The sequence below is a fragment of the Geotrypetes seraphini genome, chromosome 8, assembly GCF_902459505.1.
Source record: "Geotrypetes seraphini chromosome 8, aGeoSer1.1, whole genome shotgun sequence".
Lineage (NCBI taxonomy): Eukaryota > Metazoa > Chordata > Amphibia > Gymnophiona > Dermophiidae > Geotrypetes > Geotrypetes seraphini.
This window is the reverse complement of record NC_047091.1, coordinates 162,140,434-162,167,494: the sequence shown is the minus strand read 5'-3', so window position 1 is coordinate 162,167,494 and position 27,061 is coordinate 162,140,434. Positions and strand designations below refer to the sequence as shown.

At 42.2% G+C, this 27,061-nt stretch overlaps 1 protein-coding gene across 4 annotated transcripts in view; it reads left to right on the top strand.

Moving 5' to 3' along the window:
- HECTD4 (HECT domain E3 ubiquitin protein ligase 4) overlaps positions 1–27,061 on the top strand; it is a 492,696-nt gene that overhangs the window by 277,486 nt on the left and 188,149 nt on the right. For all 4 annotated transcript variants that reach the window (XM_033956861.1, XM_033956860.1, XM_033956862.1 and 1 more), the window contains 7 exons: positions 5,011–5,092; positions 5,952–6,154; positions 12,267–12,402; positions 16,709–16,891; positions 22,852–23,016; positions 25,847–26,016; positions 26,938–27,053. In XM_033956861.1, the coding sequence (XP_033812752.1) occupies positions 5,011–5,092; positions 5,952–6,154; positions 12,267–12,402; positions 16,709–16,891; positions 22,852–23,016; positions 25,847–26,016; positions 26,938–27,053 (1,055 nt within the window). The remainder of the gene's footprint in view (positions 1–5,010; positions 5,093–5,951; positions 6,155–12,266; positions 12,403–16,708; positions 16,892–22,851; positions 23,017–25,846; positions 26,017–26,937; positions 27,054–27,061) is intronic.

Here is a 27,061-nt window from a genome sequence, read left to right as displayed (position 1 = left end):
CAATGGTAATGTGGTCGTATTTTTTCAACAATTATATTGGTCTGAGGGCTGTATTTTGCACTGTTTGTAATTGTTTTATCATGTTGGCAGGGCATGACAGGTATAGGATATTACAGTAGTCTAGGAGTCCTAGAACTAGGGACTTGACCAGGAGTCTGAATTGTTTTTTGTTGAAATATTTTTGGATTTGTCTTAAGTTGCGCATGACTGTGAAGGCTTTCTGGATTGTTTTGTTGATTTAGAGTTGCGTGGTACAGCCATTGTCTATCACTATTCACAGCAGTTTAAGATAGGATTGCAAGGGGTATGTGATGGAGTTTATTTCAAGGTTTGTTATGGTTGAGGTTTTGTTTTTTTTGAGAAGTAGGTATTTAGTTTTATCTTGGTTCAGCTTTAGTTTGTGGTCCTTCATCCATTTTGTCACTGTTTCTAGTGTTGTGTGTAGTATGTTTGTTGTGTTGGAGGTATGTTGGTTGAAAGGAAGGAGCATGGTGATGTCATCTGCATAGCTGTATGAAGTTATGCCTAGTTTGTCCAAGCAAGTACCAAGTGTGGCTATGTAGAGATTGAAGAGTGTTGGAGATAGTGGAGAGCCTTGGGGGAACTCCACTGGGATTGGTCTAGTAATCAAATTTTTCTTTGTTTTAACTCTATATCGTGTGGATTGAAGGAATCCTTGAAACCATTTATAAACTCTACCTGTGATTCCTATTGTTTCCATTGTTTGTAGTAGAATGTAATGGTCTACCAGGTCAAATCCTGGTAGACCATTACATTTTTTGCCTTTACTTAGATGTTGTCTGGCTGTGTCTAGTAGAGTGCTTAATAATGTCTCTTTGCTGTAGCTGGCCCTGAAGCCTGATTGTGAGGGGTAGAGTATGTTATGGTTTTCTAGGTAGTCAATGAGAAGTTTTGCCACAAGGTCTTCCGTTAGCTTGATGTATAGTGGTATTGAGGCTATAGGTCTGTAGTTGGATGAATAGGAGTGATAATGATTTCATTGAGATCTTGTGGGAATTGGCCCTCCGTAAGCATGCAGCTCATCCATTGCAAGAGGTGGGTGCAGAATTTTGTGCTGGAGGTTTTTAACAGGTATGGGGGGGGCAGTGGTTGAGGTCACATGTTGCACGACTGTATTTTTGTATAGTCTGTTCAGGTCGGACCATTGTATATCAGGGAAGTCTGACCAGGTTCTGTCTGCTGCACAGGACTCTTTCTGTGTGTGTGGGGGGGAGGGGAGGGTGGAGGTAGTGTGATCTTGTCAAGGTGGTTTGAGGTTCTGGTGAAGTATTCCTGGCTGTTGATATTTTGTTTTTAAAGAATTCAGCCAGTTGGTTGGCTGTTGAGGGAGCAAAGTCTTTTGTGGCCAAGTAGAATTTGGTATATGTGAGTTCCCTTAGTAATTTGAAAAGTTTCTTGGTGTCTTGGATCTCTGTGCTTATGTGGTTGGTGTAGTATATCTTTCTTTTTTCTTTTAAAATTTTTTTGTATTTGTTTAGTGTTCTCCAGGCTGTTTTTGTGTGTTCTTGGTTATTTTTTCTCCATTCTCTTTCTAGTCGTTTGAGTTAGAGAGTTTATTGGGCCAGACTTTACCGGTCTAACTAGAAGCAGACACTGAGCCTAGGGCAGAGCTTTTAGACGCCTTGGACTATGATGAGCCACCTAAGAAACTTCTCAAGCTGCTTTTACATAGTCTCCTAAAAGCAGCCTTATTTTATAACTGGGAAATGCCTCCCGATCACTGCAGCCCCCAGGAAAATTGACGCACACTATAGAATCATCTCCTGTCCAGGGTTTGATAAACCGCAGCTTCAACACCAATCACTGCTGATAGAGTCCACCCTCAAAATGTCTTCTAGCACCAGAGTTTATGCTTCCACACCACCAGGGGTTGGACCATGGACAAATTTGAACATCGTCTCTACCAAAATTTGATGTTGGCCAGTAGAGTCTTAAATTATAATTTTTATATGTCATTCTACTTTAAACAGGTAAAAAAAGTTGGCTGATTTCAAGCAATATATTCCCACAGAACACTTGGAGGAGTTTCAACAGGCTACTCATAGTCTTTTTCAAACTCTCAAATATATGGTTCAGATGGTGTTTGACACCTTTAAAATGTCATCCAGGGCATCAACCATGTCTCTGGCAATGAGTCTGACATGGACATCAATTTGCAAGACCTTCTAGCCAACATTCCATGTCTAGGAGAAGAGCTTTTTGGTAACAGAGGAGAGGAAGCTACCCAGAAGCTCACTCAAAATGAACAAAACTGGAGTTCTTTGAATAGGTCAAAAACTAAATCTCAAGCATATAAGTTAGCTCCAAGACCAGCTGCTTATGCTTATAAGAGGCGGTTTCCCGCTATATCCTCTTCCTTCAAACAGCCACCACAGAAGAAGCAAAAGCAGCAATATCTCCAAAAGTCATAGTTGGCTGGTCCCCCAAAAATCAAAACAGTCTTTGTGACATGCTCTTAGAGAGCATGGCCAACTTAACCGCCTACACAACCTCCTCCCCAACCTATCGAAGTTCATCTACAATTTTACCATTACCTTTGGGCTCTCATTACAATGGACTCACCAAGGATGTGTCTCCAGGGGTTTCTGCCCAGGAAGGAAGGCTTAGGACAGCTTTTGTAGTTGATGATTTGATCAATAGGCATGTAGATAGCTAGGTGGCTGGTGAGCGTGAGGATCTCCTGGTCACTTGCCTGCCTGGTGCGAAGGTGGCGGACCTCATGCGTCACATAGAATGACCCCAAGGTTTGCTAGCTGTTCAGATCCTCGGCTCTGTTAAAGCTTGTTGCTGACTCTCTTCGGGAGTTAAACTTGGACTCCCAACAGATCCCGTCTGCTCTCTGCTCTATATTAAGCAGACTGAGAGCCCAGTCCTCATCGTTTCTCTGGCATCCTAATATGAGTGCTTTAGTCGCAGAGCATTTTGATGCTCCTGAAGGGTCATTAAAGGTAGCCAAGACAATGGCTTGGCTTTAACCAATGGCACAGGAGTGTCAGCAGATGTTCGCTCAGCCTAAGGTAGATTTCTTGGTAGCGTAGATAACCAAACACACGTCCCTGCCAAATGTGGGAGGTGTGGTATTAAAGGATTATCAGGATCACAGAGTGGTTATAATCCTTAAGACAATTTGAAACACTAGCCTTGGGAATCAAAGCAGCTGCAGTGGCTTCCTTTTTGACATGAGCCTGTCATACCAGGTTGTGGGGGGCTTGTGCTGGCAGAGGGAAACCTTTGCCCCAGCCAAATTGTGCTTTATGATCACAATCAGCAATGAGACTGACCCTTGAAAATACTTATGATGTGCATTATAGAAACAAAAACAAAAAGCTCTGAGGAGAATTGATGCTCAAGATGTAGGCTTTATTTAAAATTAAACTTGGAAATCCATATAAAGTATTGGACTTTTTCTCAGTTTATTTGGACTATTTTTCAATCCATGTGCTTTCATTTTAGGACCCACATGGACCACTGAAGAAGACAATATTGTCAAAATATGAACCGTGTTGAGTCCCAGATAATTTGCAAGTTTAATTTTAAATAAAGCCAACATCTTGAACATCAGTTCTCCACAGAGCTTTTTGGTTTTGTTGGATTTCTGTTTGTGGAATAACCAGGGTCAACTTTTTCGTTTTTGTGTTTGTACATTATAGAAAAACATGGATGGCAGCAATTTCTATGGCAGGTCCAAGGCTGTGGAATGCAATGAATGGTTCATTAAGATTATGTACAGACTTTAAACTCTTTTTAAAAAAAAAATCCAGACCCATCTATTTGTAAGAGCATTTTGCAAATGAGGAGATGTTGATATCCTTTTATCCAGAATTGAATCTGAAATGGTGGTTTGTGTATTTTCATGCTTACCTTGTCCTGTTGGATTTTCAGAGTTGTAATTTTATGTATTTGTTGTTTTTATTCATTTATGTATGTAGAAATTGTAACCCGCATAGTATATAAGCGGGATAGAAAATTTTAAAATAAATATTAGCAGGAGTGGATTATGTGGTCGATTCTCTCTATGACATCATCAGAGTCATGAACAAAGTCTCAGCTTATTCTATCTCAGCCCGCAGAATGCTTTGGAACAGGCAGTGGGTGGGAGATTCCACCTCCAAGGTTACCCTCAGCAGACTTCCTTTCAAGGGACAAATGTTGTTCAGAAAGGGGTTGAACGATCGTGGCCAGTATGGCAGATAGTTGGCCAAAATCTCTACCTGAAAGCAGACCACAAACCTTGAGAGGCTTCTGGCGTTTTGGCAGTACTCAGTAGGAGCCTCCTCTCAGAGATCCTACCAGGGATCAAGACAAAAATTCTCAGTACCCAGGTGGAACCAAGCCTCTAGTTTTTGTCCTGCTTCTGCCTCCATGAAAGCACAATGATGCCAGGTCCAGAGCTGTTCTGAAGATAGGGGAGTATGCTGAGGCCTGGGTGCAGATCTCGTCAGATCATTGGGTGCTGATGATCAGAGCCTGAAGAAGTTGCCTTGTCAAAATACTGACAGTAGTCAGAAACAAGGCTGTGGTCAATTTAGAGATTTGAGAAAGTGTCGTGGATAACTTGACAAGGCTCTGGGGGAATGGGTTTAAATGTGAAAATGTATCAGTTAATAGAGAAGGAAGTAGAGAAGCCTGAGCAAGAGTAGCTGGAAGAATGCAAAGCCTAGCTGGAATTTAAGTGAGAAGGCTGAGGCAAGGAGCTTTGAGATTAGCTTCCATATTGAAGACCCTTCTGACTCTGAAGTCCCTAAAAATAAAGAAAGGTAGGAGAAGAAAAAAAGCCAGGAATTGAGGTAGCTGAGGCAGGGGAAGAAAGAGTATTTTACACAGAAACCTATCCTGAATAATTATCTTCACATTGTATATAATAATGTTTGTTAATAACAGAGAGATGTGATTTTTTAATTTTTTTTAAATTTTAGATTTTTCTTCAAATCTTTGGGATAGTTTTCATTTTGCAATTATACTTATTTTACTTTTTCTGTGCATTTGCAGCAGTTCAGAAGGTCGACCTTTCCGTCTTGGCACAGGAGCAAATATGGAAAAAGTTGTAAAGATGGATCGGGACATGACCAAAGTACATAAAATTTTTAGAGTTATGTGGCTTAATGAAGTAAAAATTTTAAAAATGAATTTTGTGATAAATGTGTTATCTACTAATTTGATAAACTGTTATTCTCACAGATGGGGCTGGAATTAGGAGGGTGCAAACAGGGTGCTCGCCTTGGGCCCTCAAGCCTGTTCAAAGCTAAAAAAAATACAGTTGCCAGTGTGCTAAAGCGAATTTCTACCCTGGTCCCTGGCATGTACAATACTGGCCCTACTCACAGAAGGCTTACGAAAATAGGTGGATTTGGAAACTTGCTAACCAGTGAAATTTAATTCATCAGTAATTTACATTTAAAGGCCAGATCAAGAGTTTGCATTTGGGTACATGTTTGGATACTTACTTATAGAGATAAAGTCTGCCTTGGTTAATGTGATTTAGCCAATTCAGATTTTTTCCAGTATTTAAAGTATCTCTTTGTAGTCAACATGGTTTGAAATGGAAGGTTTCAATTTATCCAGAAGACAGTGTAAATTCATGTACTAATAAAGAAGATAGCTTTCAAAGAAAGTTAATTAGGTTAGGGTAATATTGCAGGATAAAAATTTGTTTTTGTTACACTATGTACTCTGCTCATTCCACTCACTCAATTCTACAGCGTCACATTACCAGTATGAGTTTTTATGTGGCCCAAACTCACAACTGTAAAGTCTCAAACTCTTGGGCACTGAGTAAAACCAAAAACTCCTTGGAGTTCAGTGTGCTTTGTTTTCATTGTCCTTTTTTTTATCTTTCCCTTTATTACATCTCACTGCATAAAATAACTCTTAAGGAGTTGTATCTTTGTTTTGAAAAGAGCTAACTAAATGTTTAAAAATATGTTTTGCAGGGTGGATGTTGTGAAGTTATTACAGAAGAGGCTGCAGCAGCTCTTCGAAAAGCCACCAAATGGGCCCAGTCTGGCTTAATTGTCAGTGTTGGGCCACCAGTAGAAACCATTATTCAAGAAACAGCGAGCGGGGTGTCAACAGGAGACAAAAAGAAGACTGCCCAGACCTCAATTTGCAGGGAAAGAAATTCTGAGCTTGCTAGGTAATGGCTACTACTAATGTTTGCATCCCTTTGACACTAAGAGTATTTTAAATGTTTATTTGGTAGAATTTCTTTATAAGGCTGTCATTTAAAGAATACTGCTTTTTCTTCAAAGAAGCAGGGTAATTCAGCCCCACTTGTAGGTGAAGTTCCCTGGACTGAGCCTGCCTGGTGGAACTCTCCCCTAGCTACAGTAGTTCTATGGGGTTGGGTTTTTTGGGATTTTTTTACTACTGGGCATGTGCGGCCACCTTTCCTCTGGAGCTTCACCCCCATAGCCTGTCAGTTTTTTCTCTAACTGACTGAAGCAGGTTGTAGCTCTCCCCTTCTGCCTCGCCTCCTGGCTAAAAAAAAAAAAGTAAAGAAACAATGAACACCCCCCCCCCCCCCAAAAAAAAAAAGAATAAATAAAATAAGTATGATGCTGACATTTTACTCGGGGGGGGGGGGAAGGAATTCAACTAAAGCAGGTAACTAAAGTCGACGATTGGTGCACAGCGATCGTTGAGTGATCGATCACGACAACTGTCTTCTTTAAGCCGGCAGTTTTAAGGATCGCAAAGACTCCAAATGAACAGCAGTTCTATTCCAGTGTCGCTTCACGCTAATGGCGCTGGAAGCTCGCCGAGGCTGCTCACATCCTTAACTTCTCCTCCCCCTCAGGGCCCACGAACGGTTCCACTGGGGGCAGGCACATTTTCCTTGCTACAGCTGTCAGAAAAAAAGAAGATGGCTTCGGCAAGAGATTCAAAAAAGAAGCAACTCAACCTCAAACGCTGCTTTTTTCTGTTTTACCGGCAGCCTTTTTTGACAGCTGTAATCCGGCGGTTGCTAGTACCACGAAGACAATTTTTCTTCAATGGGAAGATCTTCAAGGCCGCATTTCTTGCCACTCGCTCCCCCCTCAGGGCTCATGCAAGGTACATCTGGGGAAGGGAAGCACATCGCTGCAGCCACTGCTGTTAGAGAAAATAAAAATGGCGACCGTAGCTGGCAGTAAGTAGTAGTAGTTAGCTGGGGAAGCAAGCAAGACACCTTCCCTTCCGGTTTTGACGAAGGTAGCATGGGCCCAGCAAACACAGCCCAAGGCTGCTTCAAGGCACAAAGATAAAGCAAGGAGGCCTCGTGCGGGCCCTTCTACTGCCTAACAGCCCTCTCCTACTGCCCACCAGATGCTCCAGGTACAATTTTGAATTATTCTATCACCTCCATAGGCTCTGAGCGCCCTCTGTCTTCAGTTAGAGAGTCTGACGCTGTTATACCTTCTAAGCAAGCAGTTTTGATTCAATTGCTCCAACTTCTTCACAAGAACAAACTTCCATGATGCTTAATTTTTTTCTCTCTTTCTTTTTCCAAGATATCTAATATTTCAGGACTTTCCTCCCCCTAAACAGGCTGTTCTGCTGCAATTAATGCCAATAGCAACTCCTCAGCCTCCTAAGGGGATACTGTTTCGGATGCTTCCTTTTCCTCTCTGTGTAAAAAAAAAAACCCAAAAAAAACCTAATTATGAAGGGCAGTTCTGCATTTCTGCAGCAAACTTCTCCTTCACCTTTTTTTTCAGGCCTCGGATAGGCTAGGTCCGGACCCTCTGTCAGACCCACACCTGCCCTCCTTCTCAGCAGCAGACATCTCTTACACATGTTTGGTATGATTCTCCGGATACCGCACCTTTAGACACAGACCTTTCTTCTCAAGCACAGCTTTCATTACAACAGACCAGATGGAGGAATATTCTTATCCTAAGTTTTCTCCAAAAGCTTTACAACTTCTTACACCACTCTCAGGCTGTCACGCTGGCAGATTGAAAGGATTTTCAGGCAATCCTCAAATCTTACCAGTCTCCTTTGAAAGAATTTATTACACGTCCAGTACATTAAATCCTTCAAGATCTAAAATTGGCTAATTGGAAAAAGCCCTAATCTGTGTCCACTTCTTCCAGATGTCTTGCATTGATATGCAGAGTGAAAAAGGCACTTGGATGTTATTTTTAGCAGCTGCCTAATACTCCATGGTCTCTAAGTCGGCCATTTATAAGTCCAAATCCTCAAAGACTCAATTCAATTCACCTCCAAAGAGGATATACACAACATACCGGAAGCTGACAGGCTATACGCAGGAAACGAAGAAGGGAAACTGACAGGGTTGACGGTCAGTCTAGAAGAGGTATGCAGGCAGATTGATAGGCTTAAAAACAATAAATCCCCTGGATCGGATGGCATCCATCCAAGAGTAATCAAGGAACTGAAAGGGGTTATAGCTGAACTGCTTCAACTAATAACCAATCTGTCGATCAAATCGGGAAGGATTCCGGAAGACTGGTAAGTGGTGAATGTTACGCTGATCTTCATGAAAGGTTCGAGGGGAGATCCGGGAAACTACAGACCTGTGAGTCTGACCTCCGTACCGGGAAAGATGATAGAGGCGCTGATAAAGGACCGCATCATTGACCATCTTGACGGACACAATCTGATGAGGACCGCAAGGCTTCAGCAAAGAAGATTTTGCTTGACGAACTTGCTGCACTTGTTCGAGGGAGTTAACAGGCAGATAGACAAGGGTGACCCGGTCGACATTGTCTATCTGGATTTTCAGAAGGCATTTGATAAAGTCCCGCATGAACGACTACTTCAAAAAATTGCGAGCCATGGAATCGAGGGTGAAATACTCACTTGGATTAAAAACTGGTTGGGAGATAGGAAACAGAGACAATATTTGGACTGGAAAAGTGCCACGAGTGGAGTGCCACAGGGTTCGGTGCTTGGACCCATTCTCTTCAACATATTTATAAATGACCTGGAAATTGGTACGACGAGCGAGGTGATTAAATTTGTGGACGATACAAAGTTATTCAGAGTATTGAAGACGCAAAAGGATTGCGAAGACCTGCAACGTGACATAAACACGCTCGAGAAATGGGCCGCACAATGTGCGGCGGCGGCGAAAAGGGCAAACAGAATGCTAGAAATGATTAAGAAAGGGATCACGAACAGGTTGGAGAAGGTTATCATGCCGCTGTACCGGGCCATGGTATGCCCCCACCTGTAATACTGCATCCAGCACTGGTCACCGTAGTTTTAGAAGGACACGGTACTACTCGAAAGGGTCCAGAGAAGAGTGACTAAAATGGTTAAGGGGCTGGAGAAGTTGTTGTACAGTGAGAGATTAGAGAAACTGGGCCTCTTCTCCCTTGAAAAGAGGAGACTGTGAGGGAACATGATGGAAACGTTCAAGATAATGAAGGGAATAGACTTAGTAGATAAAGACAGGTTGTTCACCCTCTCCAAGGTAAGGAGAACGAGAGGGCACTCTCTAAAGTTAAAAGGGGATAGATTCTGTACAAACGTAAGGAAGTTCTTCTTCACCCAGAGAGGGTGGAAAACTGGAACGCTCTTCTGGAGGCTGTTATAGATGAAAACACCCTCCAGGGATTCAAGCCAAAGTTAGACAAGTTCCTGCTAAACCAGAACGTACGCAGGTAAGGCTAGACTCAGGGCACCGGTCTTTGACCTAAGGGCTGCCGTGGGAGCGGACTGCTGGGCACGATGGACCACTGGTCTGACCCAGCAGCGGCAATTCTTATGTTCTAATCCTTGGAATCTGCTACACTTTAGTTCTTATCATGGAAAACAGCTTTTTTAGTGGCCCTTACTTCGGCCAGAAGAGTTAGCAAATTGCAACCACTGGTCATCTATGACCCATATCTTCAATTTTTTCCCGATAAAGTACTTCTTTGTACTCATCCAAAATTTCTTCCAAAAGTAGTTACAGACTTTCACATCAATCAGTCCATTTCTTTGCCATCATTCTTTCCTTGTCCACATGGTTCCTCAAAGGAGCAAACTTCCCACATTGGGCTGCAAAAGAGCAGTACTTTACTACCTAGAGATGACTACTTCTATCCATACCACTAATCAACTATTTGTTTCCTTCAATGCAGTTATTCAAGGACATGCAATTTCTGAACAAACTATATCTTCCTTGATTGCTAATTGCATCTCTTTTTCTTATAAGACAGCTTCCATGTTTCCTCCTGGTCACATTGGAGCACATCAAGTACGAGTACCTTCATCAGTTGCAAACTTGAGAGCGGTTCCCATGCAAGATATCTGCAAAGCAGCAACTTGGTCTTCAGTTCATATGTATACTAAGCATTATTGTTTAGGCCAGAGTTCAGCACAAGACGTTCAGTTTGGACAATCTGTTCTTTGCAATTTGTTTCCACTTAAAAAAAAAGAATTGATTTGCCTCCTCCCATTTTCTTATTCAAGCTAGTGGCTCACCAACAAGTGAGGCTGCATTACCCTGCTTGTCTTCGGAGAAAGCAAAGTTACTTATCTGTAACAGGTGTTCTCAGTAGAAAGCAGGGGAATGTAGCCACACTTGCTCGCCCTCTAGCCCCTCTAACCAGCTTAGTTAATGAGCTAGAGACATGCTGACAGACTAAGGGGGTGGAACTCCAGGAGAAAATGGCCACACATGCCTAATAGTAAAAAGAACCCCCAAAAACTTCTGTAGTTAAGAAAGAATTCCACCAGGCAGGCTCAATCCAGGGACTTCAGCAACAAGTGAGGCTGCATTCCCCTGCTGTCTACAGAGAACATCTGTTACAGGTAAGCCGTGTATCAGATTTTAAGTTATCAAATAGAATCTTGAAAGTTTAAAATATGGGACTTTGTTGAATGTACATGTGTAAAAGCACTCTGTAGTCCTCCATCTCTCCCCTTGTTATGGCACTGCCATGGGACTGAAATTACTATGAAGGAAGTTTGATGTAGGAGGGGTTCAATGGTGACTTCAGGGATGTCTTGAGTCTAAAAGGGGAAAAGCACTCCCACAATAAAAGACCTCTATGCAAGTAAGGCCGCTATACCAGGAGCTAGGAGCAGCACTAATCCAAATGGAAATGCCCCGCTTACAGGGGATTCCCTTCAGCCGCGAACATGAGAAAAATTGGAGAATGATGCTCTGTCACTAGTGTTGAAAGAGCTGCTATCAGCAAAGCTGGAAATTTCCAAAATGGTAGTGGAGAAATTAGATGCTAAAATAACAGCTTTGTCTGAAAGATTGGACATAGCAGGACACTTGTATTCTGTGGAAGTAGCCCAGAGCAAAGGATTAGAAAAGCTAATGGCATCCCACAAACATATGGACTATATGAGCACAAAATTGGAGGATTTAGAAAACCGTGGAAGATCAAATTTGCAATCTATAGAGATCCAGAAGGAGTTGAACAGGATAAACCTATGCAATTTGTCCATAAGTTATTTCACAGTTTTCCTGATACCTCTGCGCAACCCCCATATGAGATCGAGAGGGCACATAGAGAGCTGAGGCCAAAGCTTGATATTAGCTTGCCACCTCTTGCTTTTATAGTAAAGCTGCTCCATTTTCAGGAAGTAGACTTTATTCTGAGAGCTGCTAGACAAAAGATGATATGCTCTTACAAAAATTGGGATATGTATATTTTTCCTGATATAAGTGTGGCAACTATGATGAAGAGAGAGGCTCTGATGGCTAGAGATCTGCAGTTGGGTCATTTTTCAGAATTGTAGAAAGCCCTTTTTTTATTCAACTAAGGACATTGAAAGTTTTCTGAAGTCTTTAGACTAGTCTAACAAACAAAATGATCATTTGGTCTGGCCCACAGAGGTAGGAAGCTCCACAGAAAAGCGATCTATGCAACAGAAAGTTTAAAGGGGAGTGTGTGGCGCAGTAGTTAAAGCTACAGCCTCAGCACCCTGGGGTTGTGGGTTCAAACCCACGCTGCTCCTTGTGATCCTGGGCAAGTCACTTAATCCCCCCATTGCCTCAGGTACATTAGGTAGATTGTGAGCCCGCTGGGACAGACAGGAAAAAATGCTTGAGTACCTGAATAAATTCATGTAAACCGTTCTGAACTCCCCTGGGAGAACAGTATATAAAAATTGAATTAAAAAAAAAAAAAAAAATAGGTAATTTTTCACCATGGCTGCATCAAGTTATATAATTTAGTCTTCTCTGCCTTATATAGAGTCTTCCTTCTTGTTCATATTAGAGTCAATTGCTTAGTTTTTCTGCTTCTGTTTTGTATCCATACCCTGAACTTCATGCCTCTATCTGACAAATGCAGGACAGATCCTGTCCGTCCATTTATCAGTGGACATGTGGCAAACAGCATGGCAGCAGAAGTGATAGCTTTACTTCATAGCTTGCTGATGGCACCAGAATCAAACACAGCCCAGATATGGACAACCACTGCTGAGAAAGTAAGTAAACAGTGTATTTTTTTTTTAACTGGCAGACCATTAATTAAACAATAAAGTAATCACTTAAGGCCTGATACACAGCAGTTTGATCCCTAGCGATAGTACAGTGAGATCTTGCTAGGGGCTATTGGTACCATTATGAACTTGGTGCTAGCAGAAATAGGAACAACTGTGGATTTCTGTCCGTTATATTCTAGAGTCCAATGATTTCTAAAGATAGGCCTGGTATTTACTGCAAGCTATTACTCAGTTTACATAGTAGAAAGGAGTTTTGCTTGCTTTGCATCTCATTATTATATATCCCACAGTAACTAATTTAACGTGTGCTATGGTAAATGTGCATATTATTGCCATTTAGCATGTGTTAAGGAGCAAATAATGTGCATTATGACTGTAATTCATCTTTGTAATCATCCTACTAAATGCAGGTTTATACACATCTAAAATTAAAAACATATATCAATAAAATGAAATGCTGACCTTTCATATAAGGCTAAAGACTTCCTTTCTGAGCAAGCTTTTAAAATGTTCTATTTTATTTTGTGTAATCTCTTCCGTAGGTTGCTTATGATTATGATGCTATGAACCATATAACATAGAAGTATAACAATTTCCAATGTACAAATGTGTTAAATACAAAATTACAAGAGACTGTAGTAAAAATTTGTTTTATGCAGTTTTGAAACATCATTGAAAAATGAAGGCAAAAATCCCTTAAGAACATAAGAATTGCCATACTGGGATAGACTGAATGTCCATAAACCTAGTATCCTGTTTCCAACAGTGACCAATCCAAGTCACAAGTACTTGGCAAGATCCCAAGGAGAAAAACTGATTTTATGTTGCTTATGGACTTCTCTTTTAGGACATTAGCCAAACCTTTTTTAAACCCTGCTAAACTAACTGCTTTCACTACATTCTCCGGCAACATATTTCAGAGTTTAATTGCACGTTAAGTGAAAAAATATTTTCTCCTGTTTTAAATCTACTACTTAGTAGCTTCATCCCATGTCCCCTAGTCAAGTCAGCTTTGTTCTCCACACTCTCTCCTCCTACCTACTCCCCACTAACAGTTGGAAGGAGAAGTATCTTAATGTTGATACAGCAATACCCTTTTGTACTACTACCCCCCCCCAATGTACACACACTTTTCATATATATATATATATATATATATATATATATATATATATTGTGATTCTGCCCCTTTCCCTCATAATCATGTCTTTGTATTAACCCCTTGATCCCTACATGTTTTGTATAACCTAGATTGTAAGCTGCATAGACAGTCCCCTCTCATGGGCAGGATAGCAAATGAAAATAAAACTTAGAACTGTATGGGGTATTTTCCAACTAAAAGTCATCCAATTACTTATGAAAATCACTCAGTGCTGCAGGACAATGTGGAGGGTCTCATTGGCATAAACATGGTGCTTAATTACCATAAATATTTGTATAACTAAGGGCCAAATTCTATAAATGGCATTCCGGTTGTAGGCAGCAGTAGGCATCCTACTGCTGTCTAACTAGCCAATTGGGATGCACATTTTAAAAAAATAAAATAAAAACCACCCGAGGCAGGCCACCTACACTGTAAGTGTCTGTCGTGGGTGCAGGGAGATTCCTAGGGATACTTAAACTCACCTAAGGCTGGGCATAGGCATGGTTTTGCCCAGAAGTGGCCTTAGGCGAGCTTAAGCAATCCTATGTGACTTCTAGGGCTGCGATAGGCACCTGAAATGTAGGCCAGCCAATTGTCACTTGCTTTAGTATACCTCCAACCAATTGTCATTTGCTTTAGTATTGTATCCAGCACTGCTTTCTCGTGCTCAGTTTTTGGCTTTCACAATCTGCTTGTCCAGATTTTTGTCCACATCTATCAAAGAGTGCATAAATACATCTTGGATCACTAATGAAGGTGTGTTTAGCCAAAACAGGGCCCATTTTGGGTTCTCTTATGATAAATGTGGATAGAGTTTTTTGTGCTTATTGTTTCTATTGTTATTGTCAAGAATACTTTCTTTTTTTCCCAATTCTTTATTATTTTCAATACTTACAATAAGTGTCACAGTAAATACAAACATTTTATATCCAAATTCCACACTTAATAGTCTTATAATATCCATTTCTGAATTATATCCCCCTCCCCCCTAAACAACAAATTACAATTCAAGGTCTGAGAACATTGACTTCCCACATACTTTGTTTCTTTGGATTTGCTCTTCTTTTTGTGTGGAAATTTGGGTCTTCTTGCTTTTTCCTACTCAGAAGAGCAATCGCTAGGCACAGCTCCTCCTCCCCATCCCTCCTGTCAAAATCTGCCCACCACCATTGCTCTCCCAGCTGTGCTGATCGCAGTAGGGGAATCTCCGATCAGCTCAGCCAGTAGGACTCCTCAAAGAAGTGATCAGCCCAACCATCAGGGAAAGCAGTAGCGAGCCAGAAGAAACCTCCCCTCCACCCCCCCCACACACACAAGTGACAATTGGTTGGAGGGATTCCCACTCCCTCCTGCCTGAGGACAGTACCAACTCAACCCCCCCCCCTGTACCTTTTAGATGAAGTTCGGCAGGAGGAATGCCTATTCACTCCTGCCTTGGTGTGCCTCTTCAAAATGGCTGGCCTTCCCCTTCCCGGTGCATCCCATGATGCATAGGAAGGGGCCTTAGGCACCTTGACCAGTCAGAGCCTTAGGCCTCTTCTCGTGCATCCCAGGATGCACTGTGAAGGGGAAGGCGAGCCATTTTGAAGAGGCAAGCCAAGGCAGGAGGGAGTTGTCGTCCCTCTTGCCGAAATTCATCTAAAAGTTATTGTGTGTGGGAGGGGGTTGAGGGTGTCCTCAGGTAGGAGGGCGTGGTCATTTATCCTTCCTATCATTGGAGGGGGGGGGCGGTTGGGGAGTGTGCATCCCTATCATCCCTATTACCTATCGTCAGAGAGGGGTAGGGTTTTCAGTAGGAAGGAGTTGGCATCCCTCCTGCTGATTGTTATGTGCAGGGGTGGGTTATTTTATGTATTTTTATTTTATTGGGAGCGGCTGCTGTATGTGTGTAGTATGGTCGTACAACAGCTACTTGCAGTTCCAGAGCTACTGGAAAATTGCAGCACTGATTATTTGGTGCTGGGGTGTTCCCTTTGGAGAATCGCAAGGAGAACACATTAGAATACTAATGAGCTCCTTGTAATTCATTTGCATAGGGTTCTTGGTGGGTGCTACGATGATCAGTAGCAGCTTCAGTGAACCCTTTTGTGCATCAGCAGGAGAACTTTCCATGACAGAAGACTGCTCTAACGAGTCTTGCTGCCATAGAAAGCTTTTGTGCATCTAGGCTAGTATCTCCTTTTGCTATTCTCAGACAAAACTGATGTTTGAAGGCCATGTTAACAGCACATAAAGTTCAAGCAATGGCAACTTCAGTAGTTCATCTATGTTCCATTGAGGACAACTGGTCCTCAATTCCTACCTTCACATCCCATTGTTGCCTGGACATTCATTCAGCCAAACAGGTAGCTATCAAAAACCCTCTTCTCAGAGGCATGAGCCTGGCAGCTAGAAAGTCCCACATATGAGAATATGCTGCCTGCTTGTCCTCAGATAAAGCAAAGTCACTGAACTGAAGGTGCTGCAAGCCCTGCAGCGAGCGGGAAGGCACTCGAGCATGCACAGTATGGACAGTTTGAGATTTTTTCATTTTAAAAGTGCCTGTACACTTTTTCAATGTCCGTATCAGACTCCTTGGATGATATCACCCACATGTGAGAATATCTGCTACAGGTAAGTAACTGCTTTTTGCCGGCACTGAAGTCAGGCTTACTGGTCTGTAATTTCCCAAAACTTCTCTGGAATCTTTTTAAAAATCAGCGACACATTGACACCCTCCTTTCTTCAGTTACTTGATTTTGTTGACTTCTATCCTCTTTTTTTATTTGGTAGGGGAGATAGTTGAGGGGAGACTAGTTGGTAATGTTTATTTGGGAGTAGGGGATATTATGAAGAACAGGAGATGTACTTGTGTATTTGGGGACTGTTCTTGTATATTGATCTTATTTGTGGTTTCTTCACAGGCTTCTTCATGTGATTTGTTTGTTTAGGAACCATGCTATGTTCCTGTTCAAAAAGTTTTTAATAAAAGTTTTCTCTATAAATTAAAGACAAAGAAAATGGTTACGCTAAGTCCCACTTGAGCTTGTTGTAAGTTTTGTGCAGTATGAGTTATATCTCAGTGCTGTAATATATAATGGCTTTAAGTAAAATTCATTTGTAATCCCTTTCTCATCCCTTTTGGGGGGGGGTTTGTGGATTTAGGTTCTGTCTCGGGCGTTGATGTACATCCCACAGCTAGGAAAGTATGCAGAGAGCATTCTGGAAAATGGCAACAGCAGCGGCAGAAAACTTGCGAAGTTACAAGGAATTGCACGGCAGGCCGTTGCTGCTTTGTGCGCTCTTGGTGGATTTAAAGAGACGATTAAAATAGGCTCGGAAGTTCAGGTAATGCTTGGTTTTATTTTGCTTTTTGTTACATTGAAATCTCTTTTTTTGGATAATCGGAAGCACAGTCTGCTGAGGAAGTTTATAGTGGATAGTGAAGAAGTTGGTGGCTCTGTAACAAATGTTGAGACTGATATGAAAAGGGTTAAAAGTTCAGCTAATAGACATGAAGGGTGGGAAGCTAGTGTTCAGTGTGGGAATTTATATGTTGCTTCAACCAAAGTGGAAAAATTGCTACTGGGCAGACTGGGCCATTTTTGTGCTATCATATACTGTGTTACTCCCTTGTTTCGAGAATCCCATTGGTTACCAGTTTCTTATAGAGCAACTTACAAAATTCTTCTCTTAGCCTTTAAGATCAAGACTTCTCATCAGCCAGCCTTCCTAGAAATATCTTACTCCACATACTCCATCCAGGGCCCTCAGGTCCACTAACCAGAATTTACTAACAGTCCCCCCCTATTAAGGATATCTACTATACTAGAAATACAATTTTCTTTGTTGGTGCGCCCGTCCTTTGGAATGCAATGCCATCAAATCTTTGATCTGAAAATTCCTTAAATACCGTATTTTCGCGGATATAACGCGCACCCGTGTAAAACGCGCACACGGGTATAGCGCGCGGGGAACTCAAATCTATGTAAAAAAAATTTAATATAGCGCGCACACGCGTATACCGCGCATGCTAAAACCTCTCCCGCCTACTCCGAACCGACATCCTCCCCCCCCCCCCCCGCTAGCTTACCCGCGTTTTACAACTTTTTTTTTTCAATCCGATCCGGCATCCCCCTACGAACCGGCATCCTCCCCCCCCGCTCACGTCACACACCCCCCCCCCGCGATCCTACATCCCCCCCCCCAGCACCGCAAATCATGTCTTACCCGATTGGGCACCGGCACCAGCACCAATGCACAGGATGTGCCAGTGCCAGTGCCCGAAGATCCTCCCTCGTTGGTTTGGGCTGGGCTGAGGTGGCGGTGCGGTGCAGGAGAGATCCTCCTTCTTCCTGCGCCGGGCTGGATTAGGCTTTGAGCATTTGCGCATGCTCAAAGCCTTCTGGTCTCGCTCTCTCTCGCGGAGAGAGCGAGACCAGAAGGCTTTGAGCATGCGCAAATGCTCAAAGCCTAGTCCAGCCCGGCGCAGGAAGAAGGAGGATCTCTCCTGCACCGCACCGCCCAGCTCAGCCCAGCCCAAACCAACCCAAACCAACGAGGGAGGATCTTCGGGCACTGGCACTGGCACATCCTGTGCATTGGTGCTGGTGCCGGTGCCCAATCGGGTAAGGCATGTTTTGCGGTGCTGGGGGGGGATGTAGGATCGCGGGGGAGGGGTGAGCGGGGGGGGGGAGGATACCGGTTCGTAGGAGGGATGCCGATCGGATTGAAAAAAAAAAAGTTGTATACCGCGCTCACGCATATAACGCGCGAGGGGTATGCGCGGTAGGTAAAAACGTGTATAACGCGCGCGTTATATGCGTGAAAATACGGTAAGTTTAAGACACTCCTTAAGACATTCCTGACATTCCAGCCCTGACCTGCAGAGGGAACCCAGCGCTGACCCGCAGAGGGAAGAAGCCCTTCAGTGACTCTAGCAGCAGGGTCCGGCTCAGCCTTGGAGCCTCGTTCCTGCCCCATCCCCGCTGGGCGTGAGAGCCTGCTCCACCCATCCCAGGCCTGCCGGGAGCAGATTTGAACTTGCCAGAGCAGGGAAAGACACCCACACCAACCCTGATGTCAGCAGTTGCGGGACCGCTCAGCCTCGGAGCCTGACCCGCAGTGGAAGAAAGAGAGGTCCTGCCGGCGACGCCGAGGAACTCACCTGCAGAGCGGGGAAACTCACCAGCCCTGACCTGCAAAGGGAAGAAGCCCTTCAGCGACTCCAGCAGCAGGGGTCCGGCTCAGCCTTGGAGCCTCATTCCTGCCCCGTCCCCGCTGGGCATGAGAGCCTGCTCCGCCCATCCCAGGCCTGCCGGGAACAGTTTAAATTCCAAAGGAGCGAATGGCGCTCGGCCATTCGGCACATCGGCTAAGGTGCAAGGCAAAGGCACCTGTGTCTTAGCACGCGCCTTTGCGAAGCATCTGAGCGGAGCAAAAGAAGCCTCCTTCCACTGGTCAAACTAATAAGTATTTGCATAACTGGTCAACCTAATTATTTGCATGTCTAGATAACCTAATTATTTGCATGTCTAGATAACCTAAGTCTGTATTATCTATTCCAGCCTGCACTCGCTGCCACTGCTCGAGCGCACGGCTGAATCACCTCAGAACCAAGATTACCCTCCTCAGTTTGCCAACTTTGGTTCTTTTATTCCAGCCTGCACTCACAATACAAGACAACCTATGGTGCACATAACTTTAAAACTGTTGCTACTGAATCGGATTCAGTATTACCTGATTTATTGCTAACTTAACTATTAATTTAATTGTTTATTTAACTGTGGCTATCGAATCTGACTTAGAGATATCCGATTTACTGCTATTTAACTAATTTAACTGTTAATTTAACTGTTGTTATTGAATCTGATCTAGTGCCATCTGATTCACTGCTAATTAATTATCCTAGAAACTGGAAGTAACAGAAACACCAAATAGCCATTAGGACAAGTAGGAGTCAGTTTAATCTGCAAGCATGCAACTCCTACTGATTCTACTAATCTATCTAATATGCAATAATATCAAGGATGTTAAGTCACTCTATCCACAGCTACACTCAGCCCATTATCCTGATCTACCCATCAGGCTTATAATTAACCAACAGGAAGACAAAGCAAACCATATCGATGTAATCTCGAGTAACGGAAGATATCAACGTACCCCAAAAAATAAAAGGATAAGGGAAGTAAAACCTATCAGAACCACTACGTCCACCAAACCTATTACATCTACTTCCGTTCCCTGTGCATATCTTAACACCAGATCTGTTAGGAACAAAGCATTTTTAATTAAAGATTGGATCATCAACAAGCAAATAGCCTGTCTTTTCCTAATGGAAACGCGGCTACTGTCTGAAGATGACCCAATAATAAATGATCTTCTACCAGATAATTTTAAAATTCACATGCTAAATTGTGATGGAAGAAGAGGGGGATGATTAGCAATTGTCGCCAAGGAAGGATTTGTAGTTGAACTATTGGATTCCAAAATGACCAACCAATTAGAAATATTAGCCTGTAAAATTAGCAATAAGGAACTAGAAGATTCCCTTTCTTGTATATTATTCTATGTTCCGCCGAAAAGCTGGCCAAAAGCTAGAGAGGACTTCTGCGAATTTGTCCTACATAACTCAATCACTTCATCACATAATCTAATTGTGGGAGACATAAACTTACATCTAGATGAAATAGACAATCTAGAAGCGAAAGATTTTAAAAAACATTCTTTCTTTACTCAATTACAATCTCCCTTCACCCACTCAAACACATGAAAAAGGCCATCATTTAGATGTGGTAGCGATGTCCATAAAGGAGATCCTAAATCCTCCCATCTCTCTTTCGGACAGTACTTGGTATCATGATATCTGGTCTGACCATTTCACTTATTATTTCAATCTATTCTGGACTAGGCTAAAATCTAAGACACACCCACTTACAAAAAGAGAACACCTCACAAGGGGCCATAACAACCCAGAGGAATATTGGTCACAATATGATCTACAAGCGAAGATAGAAGAAGGAGTTGATTTCTATGATCACTGGATGAAAACTAGCACATCCATTTTAGATAAAATTGCCCCTAAAAGAAATAGTAAAAGCTGTTCAAACAAAGACAACAAATGGTTTGACATCAAACTCCTAACAATGAAACAATCAGTAAGATGATTAGAAAGAATCTGGAAAAAAACGGGAAAGCTGTCAGACCGGGACAACTGGCGATCCAACATAAAACTCTACAAACAACAGATAAAAGAAAAACGTAAAACATTTTACTTATCCAAAATTAATTAACTCATCAAACACTAGCTCAAAAGGAACTAATACTAAATAACCGTTCAACATAGTTACAAATTTATTTGACACCACACGCTACACTCAACCCATGCATATAACATCAAGTTACCCTCAGCAAATGATCTAGCACAACATTTCGATTCAAAAATTAAAAACCTAAGAAATAACTACTCGATAATTGCCGAATACGAACATCAATCAACTGATACACAAAGAAATGAAATACCAGCGGACATGATTTGGAGTTCCTTCCACAATTTAGAATGGAATAACTACATCAAGTTATATAACAAATACTCTAAATCATACTGTGTCCTGGACTCATGTCCCCCCCGAAATTATGAAAGCAGCTCCATTAGACTTTAAACTATCTCTATTGAATTACCTAACCAATAACCTAAACAATGGAAAATTCCTCACTAGTAATGGTCATATTATAATAACCCCAATTCCAAAAAATCGTAAAGAATCACCAACATCAGTAACCAACTATAGACCAGTAGCATCCATCCCATTTATTGTAAAAATCATGGAAGGAATGGTGCACATCCAACTGATGGAATATCTCGACCAGTTCTCTCTCTTGCATGAAACTCAATCTGGTTTTAGGCCTCTGTTTAGCACTGAGACAGTAATTGCGTCTATCCTGGACAATGTGCGCTACTTGTTTAGTAAGGGCCCCAACGCCCTAATCATGCAATTTGACATGAGCTCTGCCTTCGACTTGGTGGACCATGGGAAACTATTACAATGCTTAGACGCAATTGGAATCAGAAGAGATCTTTCTCACCCTTTGGAAGCTTCGGTCCATCAGAGCTTACTTTGATGTCTCATCATTTAGAATTCTGGTACAATCCCTCATACTGAGTCAACTCGATTATTGTAACATCGCCTACTTGGCACTCTCCCAGAAGAACATGCGGCGATTGCAACTGGTACAAAATGCAGCGGTTAGGTTACTTTGTGGACTGAAGAAGTTTGATCACGTGACATCTTCCTATCGACTTCTGGACTGGCTGCCAATGGAGGCACGTGTGAAATTCAAGTTTGGTTGTTTTTGCTTCAAGGTACTTTACAGCTTAGCCCCCTAAATATATAATAGACCTTTTCTCCTTCAAAACCAACAGATTCAGGAGAACCTCACATCCGAACTTTGTTTCTTCACCGGTTAGAGGTTGTAAATTTAAGTCATCACCAACATCTTTTCTCACATCAAGCAGCATTATGGGGTAAAGACCTGGAACAACTGCTCGTGCCTACTACTTGTAGGAAATTCAGCAAACGCCTAAAAACACATCTGTTCCTGAAGTACTTAGGTAACTGACCTATACAATCTCAGTCTTCAACAAATGATCTTTAGAACTGTTATTCACTAACTCTGAACTTTGTTTATTCCACTCGATCTGTAATACCTTTTAATCATTGTAAACTGCATAGAACTCACGGTCCTGCAGTATATAAACTGTTATTATTTTTTTATTATTATTTCAAAGAAGCTTATCAAAATTCCAACTGAATCCCCAAATAAACATGGGAAAACAAAAATGCTTCTAGGAAGCGATACTCTGTCCTTTCCTTCCATTTTACCCTCCCCTTCTTCCCTTATTTTTATTTATACAATATAATTTACAAATCTTCCCCTCCCCTCTTTTTCCTTTGTTTCGTATCCTTTCGTATCTTGACCCTGATGGTCGGTATATCAAAATACTAATAAACTTGAAATAATTCAAGACAGTAGCAGATGTTTTGTGAAGCCCGATATCATTGCCAATTAAACTGACCAAGTTAGTGTTTTGAGCAGCTTATGATAATGCTTTTCTATAGGGTATGATTTCAGTTGTTTCTCATATTCAAATAAATACCATTGATCGATCGCTTAGTGCTAATTTTATGCTTGTTGCTGCAAAGCATGGTGCTCAATTTGCAAGACAAATTAGCCTTGATTTTTAAAAGTGCAATGTGTAATTAGTCTTTCTGTTGTATATAACCAGGTTTAACTCAATTTCATTGCAGGTTTTGGGTAGAGGAATATCTGGTAGTGATGGAGTTGTAGCATCTATTAATGAACAAGAAGGTATTGCTACAGTCAGATTTCCCTCAATAGACTGTAGAAAGACCTCCAAGGCATCTGACACATTGACTGTTCCATTGTCTAGACTATATGTTCGCAGATCTGAGGTAAGCTGACTTAAAATAACGCCCACGAAGTATTAATTTAAGTAGCAGGTACCATAGCAAAGATTTATTAACAAATACACTTCTCCCTCAATATTCGCGGGGGTTAGGGGCAGAGCCAGCCCATGAATATTGAAAATTTGGGCTGGCTCTGACCCACCCCCAGGCATCCCAGACCTTGCCTGGTGGTCTAGCGGGCTTTCGGGGCAGGAACGATCTTCCTACACTCCTGCCCTGTGCAGATCACTCATACAAAATGGCTGAAGGGAGTTCCCGTCGTAGTCTCGAGAGACTACGGGAAACGGCAGCCATTTTGGATCAGTGATCTGCCTGGGGTAGAAGTTTAGGAAGATCACTCCTGCCCCGAAAGCCTGCTAGACCACCATGTAAGGTCCGGGGAGGTCCAGAATGCAGCGTTTCTTTTCTTTTCCCCCCCAAAAAATCACGAATAACCGAATCTGTGGATACTGAAACTGCAGATTCGGAGGGAGAAGTGTAGTTGCTTGCCTTATAAATTGGATACACAAGCCCATCATGATGATTTCATGTAGTCCATACCAGACCACTCCAGAGCCTGTGGGTCTGCGCCCTTCTTCCAGCAGTTGAAGATCGAGTACAGAATTGTGTGCGGTCATAGAGAAGGACTTTGAGGTGTTAGTGGTGGAGGATCTGAAGGCACATCTTTTGTGAATTGTATTATTATATTTTGCTGGCATATTGTAATAGTAAAAGACAAATAATTGGCAAAAAACTGTTAAACTCCCACTAAGAAGACACAGTGGTAAAAGGTAAATTAATTGTCAATAGATGATAGAGACATCAGTACAGTCAGTATGAGCGGTTTAGCCCTGGTCAGGGATTCATTTGATGGCATCATCAGACTAAAAAGTCTCCATAAGCCCTGCCCTGTACATCACAAATTGTCCCTAAGACTATATCTCTTAAATTTCTTTATATAATTTAATTTAATTCAAATTTTTATTTATTTATGAAATATAAAAACGTCTACAATTGCACTCTGTGAATTCTGAACGGAAGGGAAAAAGTAGGGAAAATAAACCCCCCCCCCCCCCCACTGTCCAAATTTTCAAGTCAATTCAAAAATCGCTGCACAACATATGGCCCGTGCCCGATACAGCTCTCACTTTGATCTCCTGCCATGGGGATTCAACTACCGTGCCAGCGCTGCCAGCTTATCCCACTGACACTGACAGGAACCAGCCCAGAAGCTTTCAAGTGGCTACGTTTCACTCCCTCTGCCGCAACGTCCTGTTTCCGGCAGGGCGGGACGCGGCGCATGGAAAGAAGTTGTGGCAGAGGGAGCGGGACGTTGGAGAAGCAAAGTTTTGGTTATTGTTGGAAACTTCAGAGACAGGTTTGTAGGCAGGACACGGAGATAAGACATTTGAGAATGAGGGAGAGAAGTCGAGCCATGGACAGGAAGACTGGAGAGAAAGGAAGAAAGATGAAGAGATGCCAGGCCCTGGGGAGGGGGAAGACAGTGAGAGAGACAGAAAGACCTGAAACAAAGGGGAGGCAGAAGAGAGGGGGTGCGGATGTTGGACTTGGGGGTGTCTAGAAGGAAGAGAGAGAAAGAGACTGCAGAGAGGTGGAAAGATTCTGGACCAAGGAGGGAGAGAGAGGCAGAAAAAGACCTGGAAGAAAGGAGAACAAATGCTGGATATGGGGGGGGGGGGTTTGTAAGCAGAAGAAAGACAATGAGAGATGTCTGGACCAAAAGGGAAAGACAGGAAGCAGATGCTGGACCAAAAGGGAAAGACAGGAGGCAGATGCTGGACTATGGGAGGTGCAGACAGAGGGGGAGAGAACCTTTGGAAGAACAGAGAGATGCAAGATCATAACAAAGGAGGGAGAGAGTGGGAGACCTAGAACAAAGGTGGTGGTAGGTACAAAGGAGAACTGACACCGGATCTGGGGAGGGTAAGCAGAGGGAAAAGAGATAGGGGCTGGATTGTGAAAGAAATGTTGGATGCATAGTCAGAAGGAAGTCCAACCAGAAACTAATTAAATCGCCAGACAACAAAGGTAGGAAAAATTTTTATTTTCAATTTAATGATCGAAATGTGTCAGTTTTGAGAATTTATATCTGCTGTGTGAAAAATGAAAGGAAAAAATTGCACTACAATTAATAAAGGGGGGAGGTTCAGGGGCAGAGCTTGGGTGGGTTTAGGGCGGAGCTTGGGAGGTCTATGGTTGGGGGTACTTAGCTTGAAGTAGTTGAGAAATCTGCTGTAGGCAATCAGCCGCCGCCAGTGCCTCTCCTTCTCTCCCGCCCTCTTCCCTGCTGGCACCCCCTATTGGCGTTTTAGGGCCCGTCTGGAAGGCCTCTGTGCATGTGCATTTGTCAATGTGATGATGTCACACATGCGCGTGATGTCATCACGGCAACATCCGTGCACTTCCAGGTGCCTCGAGCTACGGCCACTACCTGCGGCTCTCGTTACATTTTCCAACTTCATTTCAGCCCCAGATCATTTTTGAGTTGTGCAGGCCTGTCCTATGGTATTACCTCATGTTTGTTGGGAATTAAGCAACTGATACTGTGTCAGAAATGATACATAATTACTCATATATGTTTAATTTGTATGTTTTTTGTTTTCCTTGTTTGTCTTAAATTGACAGAGATTGCTAAATATTTATTCTGTGGCATGCTGAATTGAATTTATTTTGTTTACAGTTTTTGTTCAATTGTGTAAAGTATTATTTTTAGAGTATGTAGTGAAAATTAACTCAAAATAATAAAATACATACATTCTCTTTTGCATTAACACTTGAAATTAATTTTTCACCAATGTCCAATCACTCCTCTCAGGCATTGCCTCTTCATAAGTTGTCCATTACTGAGAAGGTAGTGCAGGCAGTCCAGTCCATGTTGCTCCCACAGGAAGGAAGTCTATCTATTCATACCTCACTTCCTGCAACAGGAGATGGCTCGACTTCAGTAATGGCAGTGGTTCGACTCCTTGCTGAGATCAGAACAAGGTAAGAAGCGTTAGGTTTTGAGAAGGGATGGGAGTTCATGAAAATGTGACATTGAATAATAGCACATGAACTATATTGTATAGTAAATGGATAATGTTAAGTATGTAAGTACTTAAGCATGCTAAACTATGATAGACCAAATGTCCATCAAGCCCAGTTTTCCAGCAGTGGCCAATCCAGATCATAAATGCTTGGCAAAATTCTGAAAGAATAAAACAGATTTTATGCTGCTTATTGCTGGAACAAGCAATGGATTTTCCCATCTTAATAAAGGTTTATAGTCCCTTCCTTTAGGAACTTGTCCAAACCTTTTTTTTTTTTTTTAAACCTTGCTGCCAGAGAATGTGGTAAAACCTAGAGGACTTGAATTGAGGATATGGGACGGTAGACTTGGGAGAAATGTCAGGAAATTCTTTTTCACAGAGAGGGTGATGATTCCCGGAATGCCCTCCCAAGGGAGATATTGGAGACAAAATCAGTGACTGGATCCAAAAAGTTGTGGGTATTTACATTCTCTGGCAGCAAATGTCCAAGTTTAATTACATGTTGATTTGTATTAAATTTACTACTTAGTATCTTCATTGTGTGCTCCCAAGTCCATGTATTTTTGGAAGGGTAAAATAACTGATTCAAGGCATATAAAGAAACTGGAGGCTTTGCTTAACAACTGGCATATTCTTCGGTCTAGAACTAAGAATTTTAAGTTCAGGATTTGTTCTGAATCCATGAGACAATATGAACCTTTTTTTTTTTTTTTTTTTTTTTGCAGTACTCCTTATTTTGTTATTGTACTTGCTCATGGTATATTAATCATCATTTTTGTTCCCTGTAAAGTGTCTAGTGAATTTGAAATGTTTCATACTTGCTTACAAATAAAAGCTGTGTGCACTTTAATAGAAGCCATACTAATATTGTTACCAGAGCATGCCTTGTCATGGCCCAGCTTTTGGAAGATAGTTTATTCTGTGAAGAATTCATACAGCAGTGTCCAGCAGCCGTTGAAGTTCTTAATCTGGTAGCCCAAGAATGTAGCCCTGGTAAGTAA